A 25,138-nucleotide genomic window follows, 5' to 3' on the forward strand; every position below is an offset into this window, starting at 1 on the left:
ATACCACCAAATAAGTTACTTTTTCTACTTACAGCAGTAGATAACTTATTTCAAATAAGTTTGGTTATGACTGGTTATGAGTAACCTTTTTTACTTAAAATCACTTTATCACTTTAGTTAATTTTTTTAGCTTTTCTACTTTTCATAAGTTGTTGAAAAGAGGCACTGGAGGGACTAAAGAGAAGAGAAGCTGATAAGTATATTGTTTACCAAATATACTTATCTGCTTAATAAGTCAAAACTAATAAGCTACTTGAGGCGTAAGTAGCTTATCTCAAGTAAGTAAACGATCCAAACACCCCCTAATTTGCATTACCTTTTATATTACTTGCACTAACTTTTAACTATTTTAAATATCTATTTATATTCCTAATATATTCATTTCATAATAATTAAATATTGAGTACAGTCAGGTCAAGTCTTCAAGTCAACCCAACCCAAGTGAACATCCTGTCCAGTTGAGTTTCCGGGTTTTTGAACGATGATTGAATCTTCTGTCTTCACTCTATTTACAACACCCAAAATGCATCTAGTCTCAAAACTCGCAGGCAAGCAAAGGTTTCATTCATGAAAAGCAATCAAGATTTAGTACATGCATACACATATTTAATAAATGAAGAATAAGTACTTCAATTAATACTCAAGGACTAATCCCAACCAAAGATAGGGGTACCTGTGAAATTCCGCTTCATGTCACCCTTCAGAAATATCAACTGAAAAGCCACAACCGACCTACTCCGTTCAATGAATTTGTTGAAGTGCAGTAACGTCTAAACCCATTTCTTTTTTCTTCTTCATTTTGTTTTTTTTTTTTGCTCCATGCCGTCTTCAATCGCATGCTTCCATAAAACCCCTATATACAGTAGTAGTGTGTATAAGATGAGAACATGGGCTTGTTCATCCCTGTACATGTGGGACCTGACAACCCAAAAACAATCAGAAGTAATCCGGTCGGCACTGAAAAGTACTCCACAAGCATTCCACCCCCCAATGGCATTACCCATTTCATGATTTTAGCACCCATCAAAAAATCAAGACTTTTTAACTACTACCGTAGTAATGTCTCTCTCTCACTTTAGCCTGAAGATGGATGATGGGGCATGACACGGGGAACAAGAACAGGTTCGTTGCTTGCTGCTTTTGCAACGGCAATATCTTCCAAGCGCTTCCATATGGCTTCTCGTTTCAATTTGATGTCCTTCTCTTTCGCTTCATCTTCCTGGAACTTGAGTAAGCACTCCTCGAACAGCTCAGGATCAAGATCGGAGAAAATCTTGCGGACGTTTAGGGTCAGGCTCTGGACAGCCTGGTTCCAATGGTTCCTTGTGTTTCTCTCCAGAGCAGGGAAGATGATAGGCAATATCACCTTCCGGTTTTGTTTGATCAAGCCCTCAATGTGATCATTGTTCCATAAGAACAAAGCCCTCTCTGCCACCTACAACCAAAGTGGCATACACTTCCATCATTAAAAATCTAATATCGAAATATTGGAATGCTCCATGTACTAAAAATCTGTCAACTAAATGGATAGACCCGTCATCACCATCATTGTTAAAAACCAATCTGAGTTACGAAAAATGTCACAAAAAAGAAAAACACAAATGAATGGAAGATTTATCGGTGCATGCATGTGTGTACTGTACGCGCTTGCGCATAAAGTTAAACTCCCAATGGATATCTAACCTAAGCATCCTATAGTAGCCCCCTTTCTGGTCACCATGGATTATCACCATTTCAGATATCAATATGGAAGGGAGACATCTCCTACTAACCAAGCTCATCTAAGAAACGGCTTACTTTCCTTGAGATGTATCTTTTTTTATTTTTTTCTTGGGATGGTTGAATTATTCGAATCTCTAACAATTTATGGAAAAGAATGGAAATAAGAAAGAAACAAAACCAAAACAGACAACAATAAGGGAAAGGGAGCAACTCCTCTGTACTAAAAGTTCTTAAAACCCCAACATAGCCAAGGAATCAGCTGCAACCTTTGCCTATCGAAGAACTTGCATGAGATTAACAACCATGCTTCTTCTAAGATCATGAATCTCCAACAAATGCCATTAGAGAACATTAAAATATGGGTCATTGAGATTCAGACTGAGTTTTATAACTTAACCAAGCAAAAACTCGTAAAACTCAATAATTCATATATCTGAAATGTTATTAAAGAAGTGATGATGAAAGAACAGAAAATGAGTAACATTTTCTATTCTTTATTAAAACCCTAACAAGGAGAGGTAGCCTTTCCATATGATACACCAAGGTCACCAGATTCAATCAGAGCTGGGACCCTATTTGATGAGTGCTCGTGGCTAGTTGATGAAGCTTTCAATCATAATCCTAGCTATTATAAAAGGTAGTTTTATCCCTTGCCTGCACTTGTGGGCAGTCCCTAAACCAATGGACGATAAGCATGCCTTCATGTATGGACAACTCAAGGAACATGTGTTGATGGAACATGCATGGATCATGTACTTTACAGATTCTCCAAAACCCAGTTCTATAATTCCTGCAAACCCAACATGCAGGGTTATTCAACTAAATATCACCATTTATGTGTGTATCACTCATCTAGGTTTCTAACATTAAGGTCAGGAAGCAAACCCAATTCCATTGCTAGGATACTGGCTACTTCATGAACATGGCATACTCTACAATGGGCCTGGTCTGATAGTTTCTACCAAGTCCTGAAAGAAGAAAGCTGTAAAGTAAGATGAACTGCTCCTTATTTCTTAAAGGCTGAAATGCATAATGGTGGTTCACTTCAATGCCCAACAACATTGTAAAGCAAAGATGGAACAAATTACAACAAGAGTCTGAAATGGATCACCTCAGAGAGTTCAAATATTTCCTAGGCATTGAAGTGGACCAAATATGGAAAAGCATAAATGAACTTAGCATTAGTATGTATGGAAATACTGAAAAGCTGGCTTACATAAAGCATAATGGGATGAAGGAACGGATATTGGTGTGGTAGGAACTCTAAAAGCCTAAGAAGCAGGAGCAGGGCAGAGCACGAGTTCAATAAAGAAGCAGGTATGCTTAAATAGCTGTGGAATGGAGAACTGTGAAAATTCCTGACAGCAAATGAATGGCAGAAAACAATTAGAACTGCAGTCCTTTAGAAAGATTCAACCTGCTGCAAGGACGTTCTTGAAGGTTTCGAAATCCTAACTGCATGAAAACTCAAACATGATGTTTGTTGGAAATCAAGAACAGTCCAAGGCATTGAAGTGGACCAAATACGCTAAAGCTGTGGAAATATTTAAAAGCTTGCTTATGAAAGGCACAAGGAGAAGCAGGAAAGGATTTGGGTGTTGTAGGAAATCTACGAGCCTCAGTAGCAGGATCAGGACAGAGCAAGTTCAAAGGAGTAAACAAGTTTTAAATGGTGCAGAATGGAGAAAAACTGTGAACATTGCTTGCAGCAATTGAAGTCAATAAATAATTAGAACTGGTGGATTCCTTCAGAAAAATCCAACCTGTTAAGATTTCAAAATCCTACCTCCATGAAACCCAAACATCATGTATTGGAAATTAAGTTTGCGACTACATTTATCAGTCAGGAACATCTAGCTTTGACTATCAAAAGAATCCTAGTATATTTGAGAGGAATTGTTAGCGATGGACTAGTCTTGAAGAATGCACTGATAATGATCGATGTGGTTGTGGTGATACAACTGGTGTTGATACTTGTGTTAGAGAACCAACCGATAGAAAACAAACATTCAAGGCTCCACTTTATCAATAACTCTTTTTGTGGTCTTGTACCCTGAATCACATTTTGTCTAACTCACATACAAGGTTGTCGTTTCAGTTTGATCTTAAAATTCCTTGATTTATTGGGTAAGGCTCATTTAGAACATTTTCAGTATGCCTGATTTATCATTTGGATTTGCCTAGTCCAATAGACCAGTACAATGCTCTTGTTTGACATAATATGATCCAATTCATAGATTCAATGGCTAATGAGGAAGTGGGTGGCTTAGCCTCAGCCTTTGGATGTCATGTGGGTTCCTTCCCCTCCTCTTATCTGGGTCTCCCTCTGTGTGTTGGTAAGCCGGCCCTGCATCTCTGGGATAAGGTTTTGGAAAGGATGGAGCGCAAGTTACTCCATGGAAAAACAACCTCCTATCTCTAGGTGGGAGAATCACCCTGATTAAAGCTTCTCTCTCTAACCACCCTTTATACTTCATGTCTTTATTGCGATGTCCTAAATCAGTTATTTTGAAGATTGACAAGCTTCGGAGAAAATTTCTTTGGCAAGGTGATTCTCAGACCAGGAAGTTCCCTCTTTTAAAGTGGGAAGCTCTCTCTCTCTCTCTCTCTCAATCGACAACCTTTAGAAGAGAGGCCTTATCCTTCCGAATGTCTGGGGTCTCTGCCTCGATGATGCAGTACCCATGGACCATCTTCTTCTCCCATTGCTACTCTTCCATTGCGTGGAAAGGAATCCTACTGTAAGCGGAAGTCTCTTGGGTGGTGCCACATTCTATCGATGGGCATCTTAGGTCTTGGGACATTGGGGGTGGAGGGAAGCTAGTTAGAGAGGAATAATCGTTGTTTTAACGATAAGAAAGGTTCTATCAGTGGGGTTCAATGTAAAGTCTCCCAGTTCACCAAGGAGTGGGCCCCTTGATTTCTTGTGGGTTGGGTTTTGAGCTCTAGAGCTCATGTTTCTTTCTTTGTGTGTTGCTTTGTTGCAGTTGCCTTTGTTGTTTTTTCTTTGGCTTTTGCCTTGTTATACACAGTCTGTGTGTACATGCAAAGAATCATAAACATGTTAGTGTGCACAGTCTTGTGTGCACATGCAATTCACCATACCTATGTATATCCTCTACGATTTGATTTGATTTGATTTTATCTTATTCAGGCTTAGCTTTGTAACCAACTATTAATTATAAATGAAGGGTCGTCAGAGAGGGAAGTATTAAGTGCTCCAATTCTCTTTCAACTCCACATGCTCTCCCTCTTTCTATGATCTCCACATCTTCAATAACGTAGTCGTCTCTTTTCTTTTCTTTCTTTCCATCTTTCGCTTTCTTTATCATGATCTAAAAGGTCCGTCTAGACTGGCAGACCTAACGGCCCATCCAAATCTAACCAGAAACCAGAAATGGGCCCCATCAAGTGCTGACATCCATATGCACACCTTTGCAGTTACCAGAAGTGCTGTGTGCAAATGGCAGCCATTGCACTAGAAGCGCTGTTGTGCGAATGGCAGCACCGGATATGCTGCTGATGCAAATGGCAGTCACCGTAACCATCACTAAAGCAATCCACAGCCACCAGAAGTGTTTCTTAAGCAATCTGCAGCTATAGGAGATCTTCGCAGCCACCGGAAGAAGCTTCACGGCCAGCGGAAGAGTCCTTAGATCCTATCATTAGCACCATGCATGTTGGCAACAACCAAAAGCTTGAGGAGGAGTTTCATTTGAAGAGCATTATTAGCAAGCTTGGCATGCACCAGCTTGAGGGAGAGTGTTAGAGTACACAGTCTGTGAGTACATGCAGAGCATTATAATCATGTTAGAGTACACAGTCTCGTGTGCACCTGCAATTCAACATACCTATGTATATCCTATAAGTTTGATTTGATTTGATTTTATCTTATTTGAGCTTATCTTTGTAACCAATTCTTAATTATAAATGAAGGGTCCTTAGAGGGGAGTATTAAGTGCTCCAATCCTCTTTCAACTACACATGTTCTCTCTTTCTATCATCTCCACATCTTCCATAATGTAGTCTCTAGAGTTTAACATGCCTTAATAAATATCTTCATCTTTAAAAATAATAATAATAGTCATCGATTCAATGCTCCAAATTCAACAAAAACTGCTCATGACTAGAGGTTAGGATCATTTAGTCAATCTTGCTTTTGGAAGGTGCACTATCTAGAGTGGGTCCCACCATTTCTTTCTAATGCCAAGAAAGAAAATGCATGTAGTAGCAGGAACTTAAAATGAGTGTTTTGAATTAAACATTATATAAACTAGCATAATGATTTACAAAATGCACACAACTGTCCAAATTGTTGGCCCTATTGTGGATGAGATCTACATAGATTGATGACTTATCCAAGTTCACTTAGACTTGGGCAAGTTTGATCCAGTTTGGCACCACAAGTCAGAATTGAAAATAGGGAGTGACTCGGCCCAACTAGACCAACTTGACTCACGACCAGACGAGTTGGAATGAGTCGCCAAGTCTTAAAAAGCTTTGGTCTAAGCCAAAACATAAACTAAAGAAACAATCTTAACAGCCTAATTTGTGTCCATAGAACAGACGGCCAAAATGAGACATTCCATGACCGAAATTCAGCAAATTATGTCCAACAATAGAAAGATCAAGTATGCCTAGTAAATTTGATTTTGTGTACATGCCTTACAAAGTCATGGACACCTTGAGGATGGTTTGGGTTGAAGTACACATCCCATGTGTACAATGGCTATGTGCAAGTGTGTCAATAGTCAGGAGCTGCTGGACTATCAATATTTTCTAGTAGAGAAACCTACATGCCATTCTCTGTGAACTTTAACATAAAATGCATTTTCCCTACCAATGTGTAGAGCATCTGATCCCTACAAAAGGTAGGCCACACCGTAAAGATCAACTGGAGCAGAAACCGAAATGGTCCACTAATCAAGTGGGCTGCACCATCAAAATTAATGGAAGGCCAATGACCTGAATCACTGTTGAGTGTGGCCCATGTAAAGATTGGATCAGTCCAAATTTTGCCACAGGGGACCATTATGGTGCCACCCACCTTTTATGTGGCTCCAATGTTCTACACAAGTGACATGTTGGCAGGAAAAAAAAAAAGCATCATAATGAAGGTTCTCATAAAACATTGTATGTGAAGGTTGTCTATTAAGTTGGAAAGATGATTACGATGACAGTTTACAACCATTGTCTAAATGACGGTGACTTGTTCTTTGTAAACATGGCATACATGTGTGTCAATCATGAATACTCATGTTGTAGGCTCCTCCATCGATGGAACAGAGCAAAATAATCACAATATTCAAATAAGCGAAACCATCCAACTGTTGGGTACCAAATGATTTCCAAGTTCAAAAGACAAAATCGGACGGCTAAGACCATCCCATCAGCCTGTGATTATCAAGATAGGATCCATTTACAGCAAGGTCAACAGTTTGAATGACCAGGTTGTACATACATATCGCTTGTTTTATGGATGGCCACCAACAGTGTTCGAAATATTGGTATCGCGTTACGTATCGCACCCTTGGGATACAGATACGCATCAGTTATCACATGGGATACAATGGTTGTATCGCGTAATGTATCGTTGTTGTTGGAAACATTGGGAAACATTGGGAAATTGGTCGAATTTTTCAATGGAACTTCAGTGGTTGTTAAAAAAAGACATCAATGCACACTTATAAATCAAAACATTACAAAAAACAAGTGCATATAATAGGTTTTCTTTGTATGGGGTCCTAATCTATGAGTTGTCTAACTGAATTGATGCAAGTATATTCAAAGTTTATTCATATAATTTATAAATGTAAGAAGACCTGTGGGAACACAAGCAATACATTCAAAAGCAAAAGAAGAATCACTAGATCAGGTTACATACATGTTTGATTTTATGTTTGGACACAGATTGCAACCAATTTGCGAGAAACTGTGAAATTTTAATTTTTTCAAATTTCCGCAACTCGGCCCATCTCCTCCAAATCTCGAAATTGAAGGTCCCAATCCATGAATTTTCTTACAAAACATGAAAAATTATGGATTTGTAACAATTTGACACTGATTTAACATGATTTATAGAAGATGGAAAAAAAAAAAAGAATTGAAAATCGAAAATGCCCACCGGACCGAACATGTGGGATATATTGCACTACTCGTTCAGTGTTCGAAATAGCAGTATCGCATTACGTATCGCATCCTTGGGATACAAATACATATCGGTTATTGTAGTTTGTATCATGTAATATATCGAACGTTTTGGGAAGCATTGGGAACATTGGGAAAATGATTGAATTTTTCAATGAAACTTTAAGGATTGTTAAAAAAGACCTTAATACACACTTTTAAATCATAACATCTTACACCCTGATCCATAGCTCAAGTGGTAGACTAGTGTTCGAAATATCGGTATTGCGTTATGTATCGCACCCTTGGAATACAGATACGTATCGGTTATCTCATGGGATATAACGGTTGTATCGTGTAATGTATCATTGTTGTTGGAAACATGGGGAAACATTGGAAATTGGTCGAATTTTTCAACGAAATTTCAGCAATTGTTGAAAAAGATATCAATACACACTTACGAATCAAAACATTTCAAAAAGAAGTACACATAATAGGTTTTCTTTGTATGGGGTCCTAATCCATGCGTTGTCCAATTGAATTGATGCAAGTATATTCAAAGTTTAGTCATATAATTTATAATTGTAAGAAGATGTGTGGAACACAACCAATACATTTAAATGCAAAAGAAGAATCACTAAATTAGGTTACATACATGTTTGATTTTATGTTTGGACACAGATTGCAACCAATTTGCAAGAAAATTTATTTTTTTTTCAATTTTCCGCAACTCGGTCATTCTCCTCCAAATCTCAAAATCGAGGCTCCCAATCCATGATTTTTTTATGCAAAATATGAAAAAACATGGATTTGTAACAATTTGACATTGATTTAACATGATTTGCAGGAAAAAAAAAAAAAAAATTCGAAAACAAAAAATGCTCACCGGATCGAACATGTGGGATATATCCCACTACTTGTGCGTTTCGTATCGCACAGGTGGGATACAAGAAATATCATGGGATATATCGGCCGATGTCGTTGATATTTTAAACACTGTGGTAGACTGAGTGAAAGATATCTCGTTTCAACATTGAGGTCTTGGTATCGATTCCCTAGTGGGGGTGGCTAACAGTGAAGTGTGAACTAACTGCGGGTGTACTAACAAGCTAACAAAAAAAATAAAAAATAAAAAATCATAACATCTCAAAAAAGAAGTGCACATAATAGGTTTCCTTTGTATAGGGTCCTAAGTTATGCATTGCCTAACTGAACTAATGCAACTATATTCAAATTGAATGCATAACATTTAAAGTGCATGTGATGATCATTCCATCAAACACTCCTAAATACTTCAAAATTAGTCTCAATTGACAACTGATTGAAGGAAAAATTTGAAAAAAAAAAAAAAAACTTTTTATTAATTTTTAATTAAAAATTATTAGTGTTTTCCGAAAATTGACAATGACTTAACAAATTAGTAGATCAGCCCTCATACATGCTTGATTCCATGTTTGAAGTGCAACATTGCAAACAATTTGGGAGAAATTAGGGAAATTTCGAATTTTTCCCAATTTTCGCCAAATCAAACCACCTATACTCAAATTTCGAAATTAGAGTATATGTGATGATCATTTCATCAAATACTCCTAAATACTTCAAAATTAGTCTCAATTGATAGCTGGTTGAAGGAAAAAAAATTTAAAAAAAAAAAAAAAAAAAAAACATGGAGAACATGAAGAACCAATGGATATCAAAATCAAAGCTCCAACTCCATGATTTTTCTTGCAAAATATAAAGAACTAATGGATTTATAAGCATTTGACACTAATTTAACATAATTTCAAAGAGAGAGAGAGAGAGAGAGAGAGAGAGAGAGATCAAAAATAGAAAATGCTCATTGGATCGAATATGTGGGATATATCGGCACTACCTGTGTATTTCGTATCACACAGGTGGGATACAAGATATATCATGGGATATATCAGCCAATATCGTCGATATTTAAAACATTGATTGTGTTTCATATCGCATAGGTGAGATACAAGATATATCGTGGGATATATCAGCCGATATCGTTGAGATTTTAAACACTGGTCACCACCAACTTTTGGAAAATGATAAAATCTCAAGCACAATCTAGCCATTTTAGATGGTACGAAAATATCATCACAATCTAGCTCGCTTTTACAAAGGGATTTTTTCCCCTCTTGCTGAAATTCCACCCCCAACTCATTCTTGGCAATATATCCAGGCCTTCCCCATAAAGTCAACACTTTTTACAGTAATTTTTCTTCATTTTTTATTGTCCTCCTCCACCGACTTGACTCCCATACCAGACTCAATTTATCGGATCCAACAATGGGATTTTTGGTGTATCAAACTACGAATTTGTTGGATCAAACTGTTTCACATCTTGGAGATGGCTTCGGAGAAATAGGTAATTATCGTCTTAAAAGAAACAAAAGCCAATTTCAAGGTCAAGTGCAAAACAGAATAACGAGTCATGGAACCTCAGAAGCAGAGCTAATGTTTCAATTGGGATTCCTGGAATGAACTACAACAACACCGTGCACATGTCCAACCAAGAATGAATATCGAAGCATTTGGAAAATAAGGTCTCAATTGGTTAAGGCAGTGTTTGGTTGCACCAAATTTCATGATATGTTGTACCAAATTACACTGATTAATCATGCAATATCATGATATTTGGTGTAACCAAACTTACCCAAAGTCATAAATTTTAAATTAAAATTTTTTTTTTAAAAAAAAAAAGGAAAATAAAATGAGGACCAAGCAAGCAATGTTAACCAAAAGAGTGAGCAATCAATACAAGCGTCTCAGGAAAAAGCTTCAGACTTTTTCTTTTCTTTTAATGAATAAAAGCCTCTAACATTTTAGAGCCATATCTTGGCACAAGAGAAATACTAACAAACCGATCACTGCATTAAAAAGTTCAACAATTGCCTACTCTTGGTATATGCGGCAAACATGTCTGTTGATTGGTACTGATGATCTGGAAGACCATCGTGTGGGTGGGCTCTAGGTCAAAATCAGAGTGATTGGAAAACTTCGACCATCCAGATTATGCTAGTTTCATTGATTGAATGTGGACCGCTGCTCCAACCATTCCTTTTGCAGGTCAATCATTGCTTTTAGAGATATGACCTATCCACATGGTGGCCAACTCAAGCAACAGTCACAATCACCAGACCCATTCGCCATGTATACAGTTAGGGAACTGCGGCAAATGAATTTCTACACTGGCATGTATTCTCTAAACTTATATTGTCATAGACGCTGCTGTAGGAGCAAAATGTTCCTTTATTGAAGTATATTTTAGCCAACACCATATTATGTATGGAGAAAATGGTCCTGTGCAACTTAATATTGTGGTGCAAGTCATGTGCACTGGATGTGTGGACGCTCCAATTATCAATCTGGACCATCCATTCATTCAACCCAACTAGTGACCCATCATGCAATCGCATTGATCATTCATTCCTAACCATCTGCATAGTGGATGGCATACGGACGGTAAAAATAGGAGCCATGTTATCATCATCCATTTAAAAGCTTCCAATTGAATGGGTAGGATCTTAATAGAAGAACTCGTGTGCAACCAAAGCTGAGGCCATTGCATTAAAAAGAAAATAACAAAAAATAAATAAATAGAAACTGGCCCATTAGATGGATGGTCAAGATTAGTTATAAGACAATACATGACAGTTGCACCATAATGCAGTGCAAATGATCCAGGTAAAGACAGGATAATATTATATTGAAGGCCCATTCGATTGGACAGCTGGCTCCAACGATTTCAGTAGACCAAAAACATCGCCCGGATCAAACAAATATAATCATTTGATCAGGGAGATCTTCAGGGCCTAGTACAATTATTTTGGCTCCCTAATCCGAAGGTCCTTGTTCATCAAATTTTGGGGCCATCATCCACTGGAGAGGACTTCACACTATGTACATGTCTACTGGAAAAGTTAAAAGTTTGATTCATTGTCATCATAGCCTTGTCCCAGCAATTTTGGGTACACTTTATAAATCCGTTTTGCCAATCATCAAGATTAGCAACAGGAACACTCATGATTGATCAGCAAAACTTCAAAGACCAGCCGCCTACTTGACATCAACCCTCCTTTACAGAGACTAGAGACTGCTCAGCAGCTACTGAGCAGACCTTGATACACACCATCCAAGTAGCGCATAAATGTTAATTGCGCATAACATACAACCCCTCCAATATGTATCTCCGGTCATAATGAACACCTAATGCAAAAATCATGTTTATCCACTCAATATGTGGACCTCACTACAGGGGAAAAAAAAAAAAAAACAATCTGATCCAAAGTATGTGTGGTCCTTTAGATGCAGAATCCTTCTAAATAGGTGCCGCTCTTTGAATTGCAACCTGGATGAGAACTCCCGCTCCATCTTCCTAGCTGTTTATGCTTGATAATATATTCAATAAAAGCTTTGCAGCTCCTGCACCCAAATCTGTTGCCTCTTTGCTTCACAATTTGTGCAGCTATAGGTCCACCTAATGAGTGGATCCACCTTGCATGAAGCGTGAAGTGAAGCGGCAACAAAGTCAAGTGCGGAAGCAAGGAAGCATCTCTTTCAAAATGTAAACAAGTATAAATGGGTAGGAAGTGGGAGAAGGAGTGAAAGTCCTAAGCATGAATTCGAAGTGGGAGCAGCACCGAGTTAGAAAGATCTTGCAACTAAGGATCCACCTAATATCTGCACTAGGGGACGACCAACCTTTTGGACAGGTTGGATGTCATCCACAGATAACATATTGGCAATTATGTACTAGTCAGTTAGAAAGTTATCAATCTGACTACATACATTAGCCTGCCGCTAAATTTGATTCAACTCGGGGAAACTTAACATGGTCAATTCGAAGGGACCGGGATAAAGAGGAAGGTTGATGTTTGGTAGGCAGCCAATCATACAACTTTTGCAATATACCATTTAAAATCCAAACCCTGGAAAGGAAAAAGGAAAAAATCATGTGTGTGCTGGATAACCCTACCATCCATTGGAGAAGAGGTCGATCTCATCACATTCATATGAAGATGAGGCGTGTGCACTTTTTTTTCTTTTTCTTTTTCTTTTTAAATTTTTTTTCTCAGGTTCATGGCAAAAGTTATGACATGAGTTTGACGCCAGCTAACAACCTGACGCAACTTTCCCCCTTCATCCAAGCTAAGACCTAGCAATGAGAGCACACTACCACATGTGCAATGTAATAGACTATTACATAGGTTAATTACAATCAAGCGTCATCTAATTGTCTATTACATAGGTTGATTATAATCAATAAGTCCCCAAAAGGATGTGGATGGAGCTAGTAAGAAAAGAGTTGATGACCTATAGTCTAACTGAAGGGATGGCCTTTGATAGAATGGAATGGTGGAACAGGATTCATGCAATCAACCCCAATTAACTGGGATAAGACTTAGGTGATGACTTTTTTTTCTTTTTTTTTGGTGGATGGATTTTACTGCAGAATTCCTCCAAATTTTCGATTTTACCAAATAATGCCTCTATTACCCCCATATATTTTTTGTTTAAAAAGTGATAAAGTTGAGAATTGTGGGGTCCATGGGGTGCTTGTATGACATCCAACCAGTCCAACATATGCACCCCACTATGATGATCACTTGAACAACAAATCTGGTCAAGCGAATCATCAAATGGGCTACACGTGAATTTGGATGTTTTTGGGCGGTGTATATTATTTTCTACAGTGTGGTCCCCCTTCTAGTTGGATCTTCCAGAAATAAGAAATTTCATTTGTTTAATCTTCATGATAGGAGTCATCTGTTGGACGGGTTGGATACCATACACATACAACGTAGGCCCCACAATTCTCAACTTCATCGCTTAAAAAATCACTAATGAGGGCAAATTTGTAGTTTCATCCCTTGAAAGGCACTCCACCATGTTTTTTATTCTTGGAGGCATTATCTTGTAAAAATCGAACTCCCAAGAAATTGTGGTGGAAATCCATCCCCCCCAGTTGTGCACAAGTGGTTGTACCCATTTATGCATTTTCTTTAAATATATGCATATATCATCATCATTATCATAATAGCCACTTTTAGCAACAACAAAGTTTTATTCAAACAAGAAGGAGAAAAAGCTATCGGCATTTGTGTGTGAAGGCATACATGTCTATCACATTCTAGCACTAGAATCAATTTCCTTGGCTTATTTTACCGACCACAAGACAAGAAAATGAAACAATCTGATGAAAAAATCACAACGTGGATTTTCAGCAATTTTACTCTATCAAGAGGATGACAAAAATCTTAGTCATGAAGTGACAAAAAACATTCTCTAGGATTTGAATCTTAAATTTCCTGAACTATATTCTAACCCAACCAAAAAAAAAAAAAAACGTATGCATCTTGTCTGGGCAGATAACTGATCCCAACCCTTGCTGTGACTGCTTCATGAGTTAGGAATAGGATCATCCTATTCCCCCTTTGTGTGTGAGATCCATTCAATCATCAGGTCAGACCCAGCAAGTGTGCACTGTGGCCAGAAAATCAGATCAAGTTGTCATTCAGGCAGGCCAAACATGGACAGCGAATGCAGATTGGCGGTGAATTCTTTCAGCCATCCTTTTCTAACATCCACGTTGTCCACCTGATGACCAGACCAGACCATACCAATCCTTTTGTCATTGCACATACACAGTAAGAGTACAATTTGGGGTCCTACTTTTGTAGCACATCTCAAATCAATTTGGGGAAGATTTTACAAACTTCATATCGACAATTACAAATTGAGTTTAAAACAAAATCTACACAAGTGGCTGATTCAGTCAAATGTGGTATAAAAATAATAACAGCAACAGGAAGCTGTCAAGAAGCAGGTGGATAAGGTAGAAAATGCAAAGATAGTAAAATCCTTACTGAAATTCCATCCCCATTGAATCACTGCAAAAGATCTAGACACCAGAGTAAGAGATGAGAATTTAGTTCATTGTTAAAACCTAACACTAGAGTTCATCAAGAATGCATTCTACAAAAACTAAGGCTTCATTTAGACACAGGACTTCTCAAACTCCAGATGTCAGGAATCAAGATCTGGTAGGACCTCTGCTACATCAGCTCTTTCATGTCATTCCTCAGTGAGAATGCCGCCAAATCAAGAAAGAAATCTCCTCTTTCATGAAAGATTCAAGTTTCTTGATTTTGCAGCATTCTCTCTGCGAAAGGAAAAGGCTGACATGATAGGCATGGGTCCCACCAAATCTTGATTATCCAAAAAACGTTCATATTTGCAACTCTTAAGAACATATGATGAAGAATCAGACAGAGGTTTCAAAATAAACAGGAGTAAGAGAAAAAAGGAAAGATGAAGGATTTGTGCATAACATCATAACTAACAGACCCTGGTCAAGATGAGAGAGGATCAATTGGCCCCCAAACACACAAACACACTTGTTGTGAGGAAGGATCCCTCCCTCCCACCCCCTGAACCATGGTATGCCAAAACAGTTACGTAACGGTCACGAGTTACGGGGGCTGAAACTTCTGTTACAGAAAAATAAAAATAAAAAAGGCCAGTAACAAGGCCAAAACAGATTTTTTCAAAAAAAAAACATAATGGCCAGCCCATATCATAACAGTAATGGTGGTGGTCGTTATGGCCACCATTACTGTTATGGAATACCTCGTGTGGCCACATCATCTGGAACAATGTGAAATCATGCCTAAAACATCTAAAATCACTTGGTGGGGCCCTCCTGAGTTTTGGAATCGCCTGAAAATTGGTGAGCCTCGTCATACACCATGGTAGGACGCACTCATTGAATGGGCTGGATGTTTGAACCGTGTGACAATGAGTCCCATAGGCAATCAAGGGTGGGCATCCACTCCTGGCTGTTCCCTATGGTTTGGCCCATGGATTGGAATGAGTTTTGGACTCATTGGTCATGGCCCGCCATGGTAGGGTGCATCCGATGGACGAGGTGGATGTCTGACACGCATCACAGTGAATCCCACAAAGGTTGACCTTACCTGGCTACCATAAGCATAAGTAAGGTCAACCTTATAGGAATAGAGCCCACATGTGCATGCACACTTGCACACACACACATGTACATATTTTTGTATGTATGTATGCATGTGCGTTGCTTTCTTCCAAAAAAAAAGTATGCAAGTACAGCTTCTTCCAGGTGCATTTAGAGAGCACCGCAAAACTTCTAATCCATTTCTCTCCAAGATTTTTTATTTTATTTTATTTTTAAAAAAAAAAATGTGTTGAGATGTGTGTGGCATCTAGAAAATTGTCCACCACACAGGTAAATGGAAGCACCCATGGGCATCCTAGGTAAATCTTATCCCTAGAGCAAAGGTTCTAGACTTGGTATTATTGACCAACTCGGCCACGAGTTAAAAAAAAAAAAAAACCATGCGACATGCAGAATCATATAGCATACAGAGAAGTGTGATTTGGAATACAAGCAGAAAAAGTGACAGAGGCACAGCTTTAATTAACATGAAGCCAGGAGATTCCTCAAAGCAATTTGCTCCGTTACCTTGGCTGTTGGCTCTATTATCTAAAAGCATGGAGGGATTGTTAAGACTATTTCCAATAAATCTGAGTTGGGTTGATAAAGTGGAAATGTGCCTCTAGAGTGGCCCATGCCTATGAACTTTGGGAAATCTTTATAAGATAGCTATTCAACTGGCTATGCTTTATGGGATAGTGTTGGGCAGTTATAAGGCAACGCGGGCAGAAGATTAGTGTTAAAGAGACGAAAATGTTCAAAAAGATATGTGTGAAGATAAGGATAGAATTTTTTTTTTTTGAAATTGTGATGATATTCAATTAAAAAAGGCCGCAGCCTAAAAATACATATATACAGATATGCACCAAAAAACAACTAAACACTCCCACCCGAAGGACGAGACAAAGAAGCACAAGAGAATCTATGCTTCCACCCACTCCTTTGCATAAAGAAAAGCGCTCCTAAGAACATTTGGAACTCCTCTCTTCTTATCCCTGAAGCATCACTCATTTCTCGGCTAAGAAACTTAGCCTTCACCTCCTCTTAACCATTTTTCCTATCTCCCCACCATGCCAAGAAGTAAGCAGATCTTCTATCTGATTGGGGAAAACCCATAGAACCCTAAAGGGGTGAAGGAGAAGACTCTGCACGTCCCTCGTAAAGGAGTGATGGATAAATAGATGATCCACAAAGTCCGCATCTTTATAGCACAACAAACAAATGTTCGGAAGGACCAAGTTCCTCTTGCAAAGATTATCAATAGTAAGCACTCTTTTCCTCCCTACTAGCCAACCAAAAGCCGCCACCTTCAAAGGAGCACCATAAAGCCAAAGATGTGTCGTAGAATAACCGCTTTCATTCCCATCACCTTCAATTAAAAACAGATACAAGGAACTAACTGAGAAGGAGCCAGACCTATCCTTAAACCACTTCAAAGAATCCACATCTAAAGATACCGGGGTAAAATTCCTTAGAAACTGTAGCAAAAGAACCAATCCTTCGATTTCCTCATCATCGAGACTTCTTTGAAAGATAGGAATCCAAGATACTTCGTTGCCTCTCACTGAAAAGCAATTGCTCACCTTCACCCCCTCTTCCCTAGCTAAAGGCCCTAAAGATGGAAACGTATCCCTCAGAGTTATTTCTTCAACCCATCTATCCTCCCAGAATTTAATTCTCTCACCATCTGCCAATGTAAAGCCTAAACCATCCCACACTCTCTTCAAGGGACGCTACCAATTTCCACAGATAAGACGATCAATGGAGAGAAGATACCTTTGTCCACCACCACCCTTCCTCTAACCCATACTTCCTAGATATGACTTCCCTCCACTTTGCCTCCCTCTCCATGCCAAACCTCAAAACCCGCTTTCCCAACAAAGCCAAATTCATCTCCTCTAACTTCCTCAGTCCCGCACCTCCTTTATCCTTCGGTGTACAAACTTCGTCCCATTTCACAAGATGGAATTTATGTTTTTCTCCCGACCCTTCCCACAAAAAGTCCCTCCCACGTTTATCCAAAGAATTTAAAATAGACTTTGGGCACTAAAAGAGAAACATGAAGTAAATTGGAAGATTTGACAAGGACGCCTGAATTATAATCATTTTTCCTCCCATTTATAAGTACCTTGACATCCATTTGGACATCTTCCTATTGCATCGCTCGATAACTTTGTCCCACATATGTTTAGCCAGTCTCCCTAGAGTACATACAGTAATCCTAAATAAGTTGTCGGGAAAGAGGCTTCCCGACATCCGTAAATCTCCGCAAAGATCCAGTTTTCTTCCATGGATATGCCTACCCCTAAAATCTCGCTTTTAGAGATATTGACCTTCAATTTGGAAACCACCTCAAAAGAGACTACAATTAACCAAAGACTTTGCACGTAGAAGTCGCCCGCCTTACACAATAAGAGAGTATCATCCACATATTGAATATGTGATATCTGAAAATCTGAATTATCGAATCCAAACCCTCTAACCAAACCAATCTGTACACCTTTATCAGTCATTTTGCTAAGAGCTTCCATAATTGTGACAAAAAGAAATGGAGATAAAGGATCACCTTGATGAAGCCCCCAAGAAGCAACAAAAAACCATTTTGGCGAACCGTTTACCAAAATGGAGAATTTAGCCAATATAACACATTTCTGAATCCAAGAGCGCCATTTTGGTCCACAACCCAATCTGCCCAACATATAGTCTAGAAACACGCAATCAACATGATCATAAGTCTTCTCTATATCAAGCTTGCACACTACTCATCTCCTTTTTGGAACCAAGAATCCACACATTCGTTGGCAAATGAGGAACAGTTGACTATCTGCCTACCATCGAAAAAAGCCCCTTGTGACTCCGAAATGACATTTCCCAACACATTCTGAAATCTAGAAGCTAAAACCTTTGCTAAAATCTTATAAGGGCTGCCTAGAAGACTAATAGGACGGGAATCTTTCAAATATCCAGCTCCTTCCTTCATAGGGATTAATGCTATAAATGTGGCCCCTAGCTTTGTCACTATACAGTCTTTATCATAAAATTCTTGGAAAAAGCATAACACCTCACCCTTCACATACTCCCAGAATTTCTGGGGGGGAAAAAAAAAAAAAAGGCTAACGGAAAACCATCTGGCCCCGGAGCTTTATCACTACCCAATTCTACCACTGTTTTTTTTTTTTTAATTTCATCTTCAAAGAATGCCTCTTCCAAAGAATCCGCCTCATCTGACAACAATGAATGAAAGGGCAAATTATCAAGAGTAGGTCTACTTCTCATATCCTTGGACAGAAGGCCTTTATAAAATTTCACTATGTTATCACAAATCTTCGATTTCTCTTCAATCCCTTCTCCATCCACCAACAACGAAGTGATCTTATTTGATCTCGCTCCAGCGCTAGCCATTGCATAAAAGAACTTGGTATTTTTATCCCCCTGCTTTCAGCCACGTCGCTCTTGACCTTTGTCACCATTTTATCTCTTCCCCTCGTAGCCTGGCATTGTATTTTGCACTATACACCTCCCTCCAAGCTTTTTCCTCCTTTGAAAGATCCTATTCCTCTTCCTTGATGTCCAACCTTTGGATCTCTAGAAGGAAAATGGATTTTTCCTCCTTAGGCATACAAATGGTCTTTTTTCCACTCCCCAATCTTCTACTTCAGAAGCTTCAATATCTGAAAAAGGGAATAACCTGCTCCCCCTTTGAATTGAGAAAGAAAAGCACCATTCCACAATCTTTTCTGAAAAACCTTCAATTTCTAACGATGCTAACTCAAACCGAAATGGCCTCGGCCCCCAATCCTCTTCATCCACCTCCAATAAAACCAGGCAATGGTCCGGGAATGGTCTAGGCAGCCCTTTTTTATAAATCAACGGGAATTTCTCTGCCCATTCTGAAGAGACAAGGAACCTATCTAGCCTAGATTTGATTGGCGACGCTTGCCCATTTGACCATGTAAATTTAGCGCCTCCCATAGGAAGGTCTAGCAACTCATTCTTTGAAATCCAATCAGAAAAGCCCTTCATACTTCTTGAAATTCAACCCCCATTTGATTTTTCATGGAGAAATCTAACTACTACTTGAAATTCGACCTCCATTAGGAAGGATAGAATTGAGACTTATATCATTCAAAAGTAGCCTAAGAGCGGGCTCAATAGGACAAAATAACAGAAATCTGAGATGGTTGCCTCATGTTAAATGAAAACTAGCATGGCTCCACTAAGTATAGGAATCTTTGTCAAGGTTTAAGGGCATGAAAAAAAGGATGAGAGAAAGACCTAAACAGACTTGGATCAAGGTTGTGAGAAGACATGAAATTTGTTTTCTTATCAAGGATAGGGCACCAAAAAGGAACACTTGGTGAAACGAGCCAAAGAGTGGGGAGAAGGTTATAATGGCAATGGTGGTGGTGGCGGCGGCGGTGGCGGCAGCACAGTAGTGGAAATGATACATACACATTTACATACATAGGTGCAAGCATACACTTAGGAGTTAGTCCCAAGGTATTCAATAACGGTAGGGGTGGCCATAATGGCCAACCTTATGGCCATTACAATACTGCTGTAACTAACAGTCAAATTTTTTTAAGGAAGAAGTATCGGTCCTGTATCGGCCCATTATCAGCCACTTTTTAATGGGTGTTGCAGCCCCATATCGCATAATGGATGTTGCATAACCCTTTTTTTAATACCACAATTAGTCCAATCAGAGATAAAAACAATAGGGAGCAGATTCTGATGGTTGATCATGTGCAACAAAGACCAGAGACAATTCTAGTAAGCAGGGGAACATCAATCATGCTTGAAGGCAACCTAGAAGGGAGATGAGAGAAAGTTCTCAAAAGATTTGGATTGAGGTGATGAGAAGGGATATGAAGGCTTGTTCACTTAGGATAGAGCCTTATCTAAGATTGATTGGCAACAAAGGATTCTTTAAGGTACAACCTATGATGACGATGATCATGATGATGTGTAGTTACATGTATATGCGTGTACCAACTATCATCCATAAAGGCCAGGTTGCCTCCATAAACATCAAGTTTTGTAGGTCGAATTGGAGTTGCTAGTTACATCGGCAACTTGTATCTATGACCCATGAAGAGAAGTTTGGACCTGATCAACAACCAAAATAGATTATTTCATAGTCAATGGGTCCAATACAACTAATTTACAGTTTATTGTGGTGCAAACTAGTTGCATAGAAGCATTCCCCATATATAGAACACTACCATTTTTTGACACAAACAAAAGTATATATCATGATAGAGGCAAAGTATTGAATGTGTTGCATTCCATGTGTTAAATGGTAGCAAGTGGCTACCCAGTACACATGGCATATACGTATATCAATCTGGTCAATCCAAATAACGGGCACCACAGTCAATGGAACATAATAGCTCAATAACCATACTGATCAGCAAACCTAACAGTCCACTTCGTAGCAAGCATCATACGGAGTGTTGGAATGAAAATGGTTAGTGATCCAAATTCAACTGTAAAATTAGATGGTTAAAATCACCGATCATTGATATTTTGGTCAATGCTCTGTTACAGTGCGCCTCCAATGTGGAAGGTCTGGGTCGACATACATGTATGGAATGTATATAGTTAATACATTGCCACTGTTCAGTAAATGGTTCCCAAACACATTCCACAGAAAGCTCCATCAAAAATTCATAACATACAGAAATCTGGATGGTGTGCAGTGGAGTGATCTATGGAAGTTGGGAAAACATGCATTGAAGTTGGTCAGGCAACAAGGCCTAAATTATAGCACCCCAAAAACATGGATCTGCTGATTGATAAAATAACTGACATATTCTATAGTATTAAGGAATTCATATAAACACAAAAACAGTTCAAGGTATACCGATTCTAAATAATTAAAAAATAAAACTTCATGATATAACACACATAAAAGTAAAAAAATAAAATATCCAAAAGTACCTCACACGAAAAAATTGTAACTCTGGTTTCTAACTGTTTCCTTGTTAACATGTGCTTGAACCTCATACTGCGTATGTTTGGAGAAATGAAGTGTGTTTCTTACATACATACAAACGTGAATAACCAGGTCAAACAACACTGAAACTAAAGCACTAAAACGACGATTAGTCACTTCTCGGCATCCCATGAGGAACTAAAAAGCCCACAAACATGCCTATGGTCATAAAAGCATATATAATAATCAGTTAATCACATATCACAACAAATTAGAAACCTTGAATGAGCTTCTAGATATTCTAAGGTTAAATAAGATGATGTTATATGGCTTCAACAACCACAGTTGAGGAGTGCCAAGTCCCACAGAAGAAATTTTACAAGTGTATAGTCACAATTAGAAAAAGATATGCTAAAAGACTATAGTAAAGAAACTTTTTTTACCTAAATTGGACATAGCAGCTTCCTACTATGTTCCAGAAAAATGACTAAAGACATTGCATCTCAATTAGCATTGCTAATCAATCATAACTATAGTTTCACAAAGTAGGAAGGGAAGCAGCAGAAGATTAGGGTGTGGAAGCAGGAAGCATTGGTATCAAACGGTTGGCAAGGATAAACAGCAAGGAAACAGGAGTGTGGGGAGGAATCCAAAGCATGATTCAATGCAAGAGCTGCACCTGGGTAGAAGGTTCATACAACTACGAATCTGACCAATTTACAGAGAACAAGAACAGTGCATCGTAAGACAGTTGATTAATGGGCACATAATGCTCAGAGCTGTAACAATAACAAAGAGAAAACTATGATATTAAGAGAAATTACAAATTCTGGAGAAAACAACATGGTTAAGGGCATGTTTGGTATTTCCTCTTTTTGAAGCAGACAAAATGCATTCCCCTCAGATTGCTATTGGATTCATTCAGGAGGCTCCTGAAATGAATCCAATAGCAATTCTTTGGTGAAACAGGCAGGAAAATGGAAGACTATTTCATGTGGTTTCCATTTTTCATGATTCACCAAATGCTAGCTGACAGGATCCACCACGAACTGCGATTCGATACATGCTACATAAAGCAGGTTTCCTAGTCTGAAATTTTTTTGCACAGAGTAACAGTGCTACTCACACAGGAAATTACAGCATATGGAGAATTTATAGATTTTTTTTTTTTTTTTGGTTAGAAGAGAGGAAGTGAATATTTGAAGGGCAAGAAATCGCAAAAGGTTAACTACCTGAAAGTGTGAACTACTCAAGCAACGGGCTATCTGGCGAAACAAGGGCACCATACACCGCTGGAACTCTGCCGGTTGTGTCGCCTCCAAAACTTCCTCCAGCTCCCCTAAGAACAAGACTTCCTTCGAAGTATTCGTAACTGGCCAGTACTTTAATAAACCCCTTATCACAGTATCAGCAAGCTTGCAGTCTTTCTCTACAAATTGTACAATGCAATAAGCCAACTGCTGATGGTACATGGGTATGCACTTTGGCTTGTGAAGCGGAATCAATGCTCGAACAAGGAACAATTTGTGCTCTTCTTTCAATGGCAAAGCAAACCCATTGATTATACTTCCCAGAATCTCTAACAGCTCTGCAATCCCATTGTGCTTTTCCGTTTCGAAAATAAAACGGTAGAAGATGTAATTGATAGCTTTCCTGATGAACGGGCGGTGCACCATAAATTTACCGTAGATGCGGTGAAGTATCGTTTTCAGATACTCCCTCTCTCTAGGGTCTTCAGAATCAAACAGATCAAGCAGCCTAAGAACAAATGAATGGTCAATGTACCTTTTTGCCAACTTAGCATCCGTCTCGGGTGATGCTACAAACCTCAGAAGGAACTCATATACAATTTGCAAGTGCGGCCATGCAGGGTCCATCGAAGGCTCCTCCTCTTCCAAATCGAATGCCTCTAAGACCTTATTCTCCCGAGGTGGAGAAGTGAGCGTTCGAAACAAATTCACCGACACCATCTTCGTCATTTCTTGCATGACATTCTCCGTGAATTTCCCATTAGCTGATGCCACGTAATCCACAAGCTCTAACAGCGTTTGCCTCTTGATGTCCTTTTCTTTCAAGTTCTTTGTTGGGTCAGTGAAGTCAAACACGACGCAACACAAGTTCATTTTCCGAATAAACATGCTTTGCTTCTCTGAGTTTGGGACGTCCCTGAAACTAGGCAGTGCTTCATAGGCAGATGCGGCCAAACTTCCATTCTGCTTTGAACTCCCAACTTGGGGTGGTTTATTCCCATGATTCAACCCGATTGAACCTGCTGGAAGGACAGGATTGTTTGTGTACCCAGATCGAGTAGTTGCTGGATCACTACTTCCGCTGCTTCTTGAATTGTTAGAGGTGTTCAAAGGAGGGGCAGTGCTCCCCCCCAATTCGCGATTTTCAGCCGATTTCGACGGCTTGCGAGGGAGCTTTCCTAGTATCTGTTTTATCATAACTGAGAGCGGGAAAAACAACCTTCAACACCGAAATAGATATCACACGGCAGCAATCCAATGCTTCTTCAAAGCAGAATCTTCTCCATACGGGGCGAAAACCCACCTCCCAATCAGAGAAGAAAAACCCAGACGCAAAACTCCATTTCGAATCACCCTATAGATTTCTGATCCACCATGAGATTTCCTTCTTGTGTACCTTTTTCTTCGTTCTCCCCAAAAAAAATTTTCAAAAGGAATAAGGAAAATTCCCTTTTCAATTCAACTTCTCGAATGAAAAACCCAAGCCACAGATACCCATTTCAGATAAAGCACCAAACAAAGGATTAAAGCTTTCAATCTACCCAAAACGTCCTCTCTTCTTGCACATGAACAAAGGAGCTTTTCTGTATTTCCAACTTCCAATGAAAAGAACCCACCTTTATCTTGGTATCGAAAACCCAGATGCTGAAATCAAATATCAGATTAAAAAAAAAAAAAAATCAGCAAAAGAAAATTACCAGACTGAATCCACAAAGCAACCTCTCCCTCTCCTCTCTCCTCTCTCCTCTTTCTCTCCCCCTTTTCTCTTTTCCCAAATTAATGGGTATTCAGCTACAGATCAAAAGATTTAAAAAGGATAAAAAAAAAAAAAAAAGATATGGGTATGATCCCAAATTTAAGCTAAAACATATACATATCAAAGAAAAATTACCACCCAAAAAAAAAAGTCCTTTTTACTCAAAACCAAAATAAAATAAGAAGAGGAAGAAAAGCGTAGTGTTTTTTATACTCACAACCAGCTCTCTCTCTCTCTCTCTCTCTCTCTCTACATAAATTTCTCAGATACTTTGAGAGATCTCTAGATTGACGGTTTGATGGCAGTAGAAAACCAGACGCCCCATTTCAATCCCTTCTTCTCTTCGCTTTTGTTGTTGCTGT

At 38.8% G+C, this 25,138-nt stretch overlaps 1 protein-coding gene across 2 annotated transcripts; it reads right to left on the reverse strand.

The window, feature by feature from the left end:
- Nucleotides 1-542: 542 nt before the first annotated feature.
- Nucleotides 543-24,913, reverse strand: LOC131246241 (serine/threonine protein phosphatase 2A 57 kDa regulatory subunit B' theta isoform-like). 2 transcript variants are annotated; one of them, XM_058246167.1, is made up of 3 exons: nt 24,562-24,913; nt 23,003-24,422; nt 543-1,435 (listed from the first exon to the last, which is right to left on the reverse strand). In XM_058246167.1, exons 2-3 carry the CDS (start codon nt 24,215-24,217, stop codon nt 1,076-1,078), a joined length of 1,575 nt encoding a protein of 524 aa, XP_058102150.1. In that variant the 5' UTR covers nt 24,218-24,422; nt 24,562-24,913; the 3' UTR covers nt 543-1,075. The 2 variants fall into 2 exon arrangements, with proteins under 2 accessions (XP_058102150.1, XP_058102149.1); XM_058246166.1 differs by having other exon boundaries at nt 23,003-24,429.
- Between the last annotated feature and the right edge of the window lie 225 nt (nt 24,914-25,138).

Source organism: Magnolia sinica, chromosome 5 (assembly GCF_029962835.1).
Source record: "Magnolia sinica isolate HGM2019 chromosome 5, MsV1, whole genome shotgun sequence".
NCBI lineage: Eukaryota > Viridiplantae > Streptophyta > Magnoliopsida > Magnoliales > Magnoliaceae > Magnolia > Magnolia sinica.

Excerpts from the sequence above, each read along its gene's own strand:
- LOC131246241 (XM_058246167.1), bottom strand. The coding sequence starts at position 24,217 with ATGATAAAACAGATACTAGGAAAGCTCCCTCGCAAGCCGTCGAAATCG. Across the intron at positions 1,436-23,002 it reads TGAGTAGTTCACACTTTCAG|GTGGCAGAGAGGGCTTTGTT; the intron begins GTAGTTAACCTT and ends CTTTGGTTGTAG.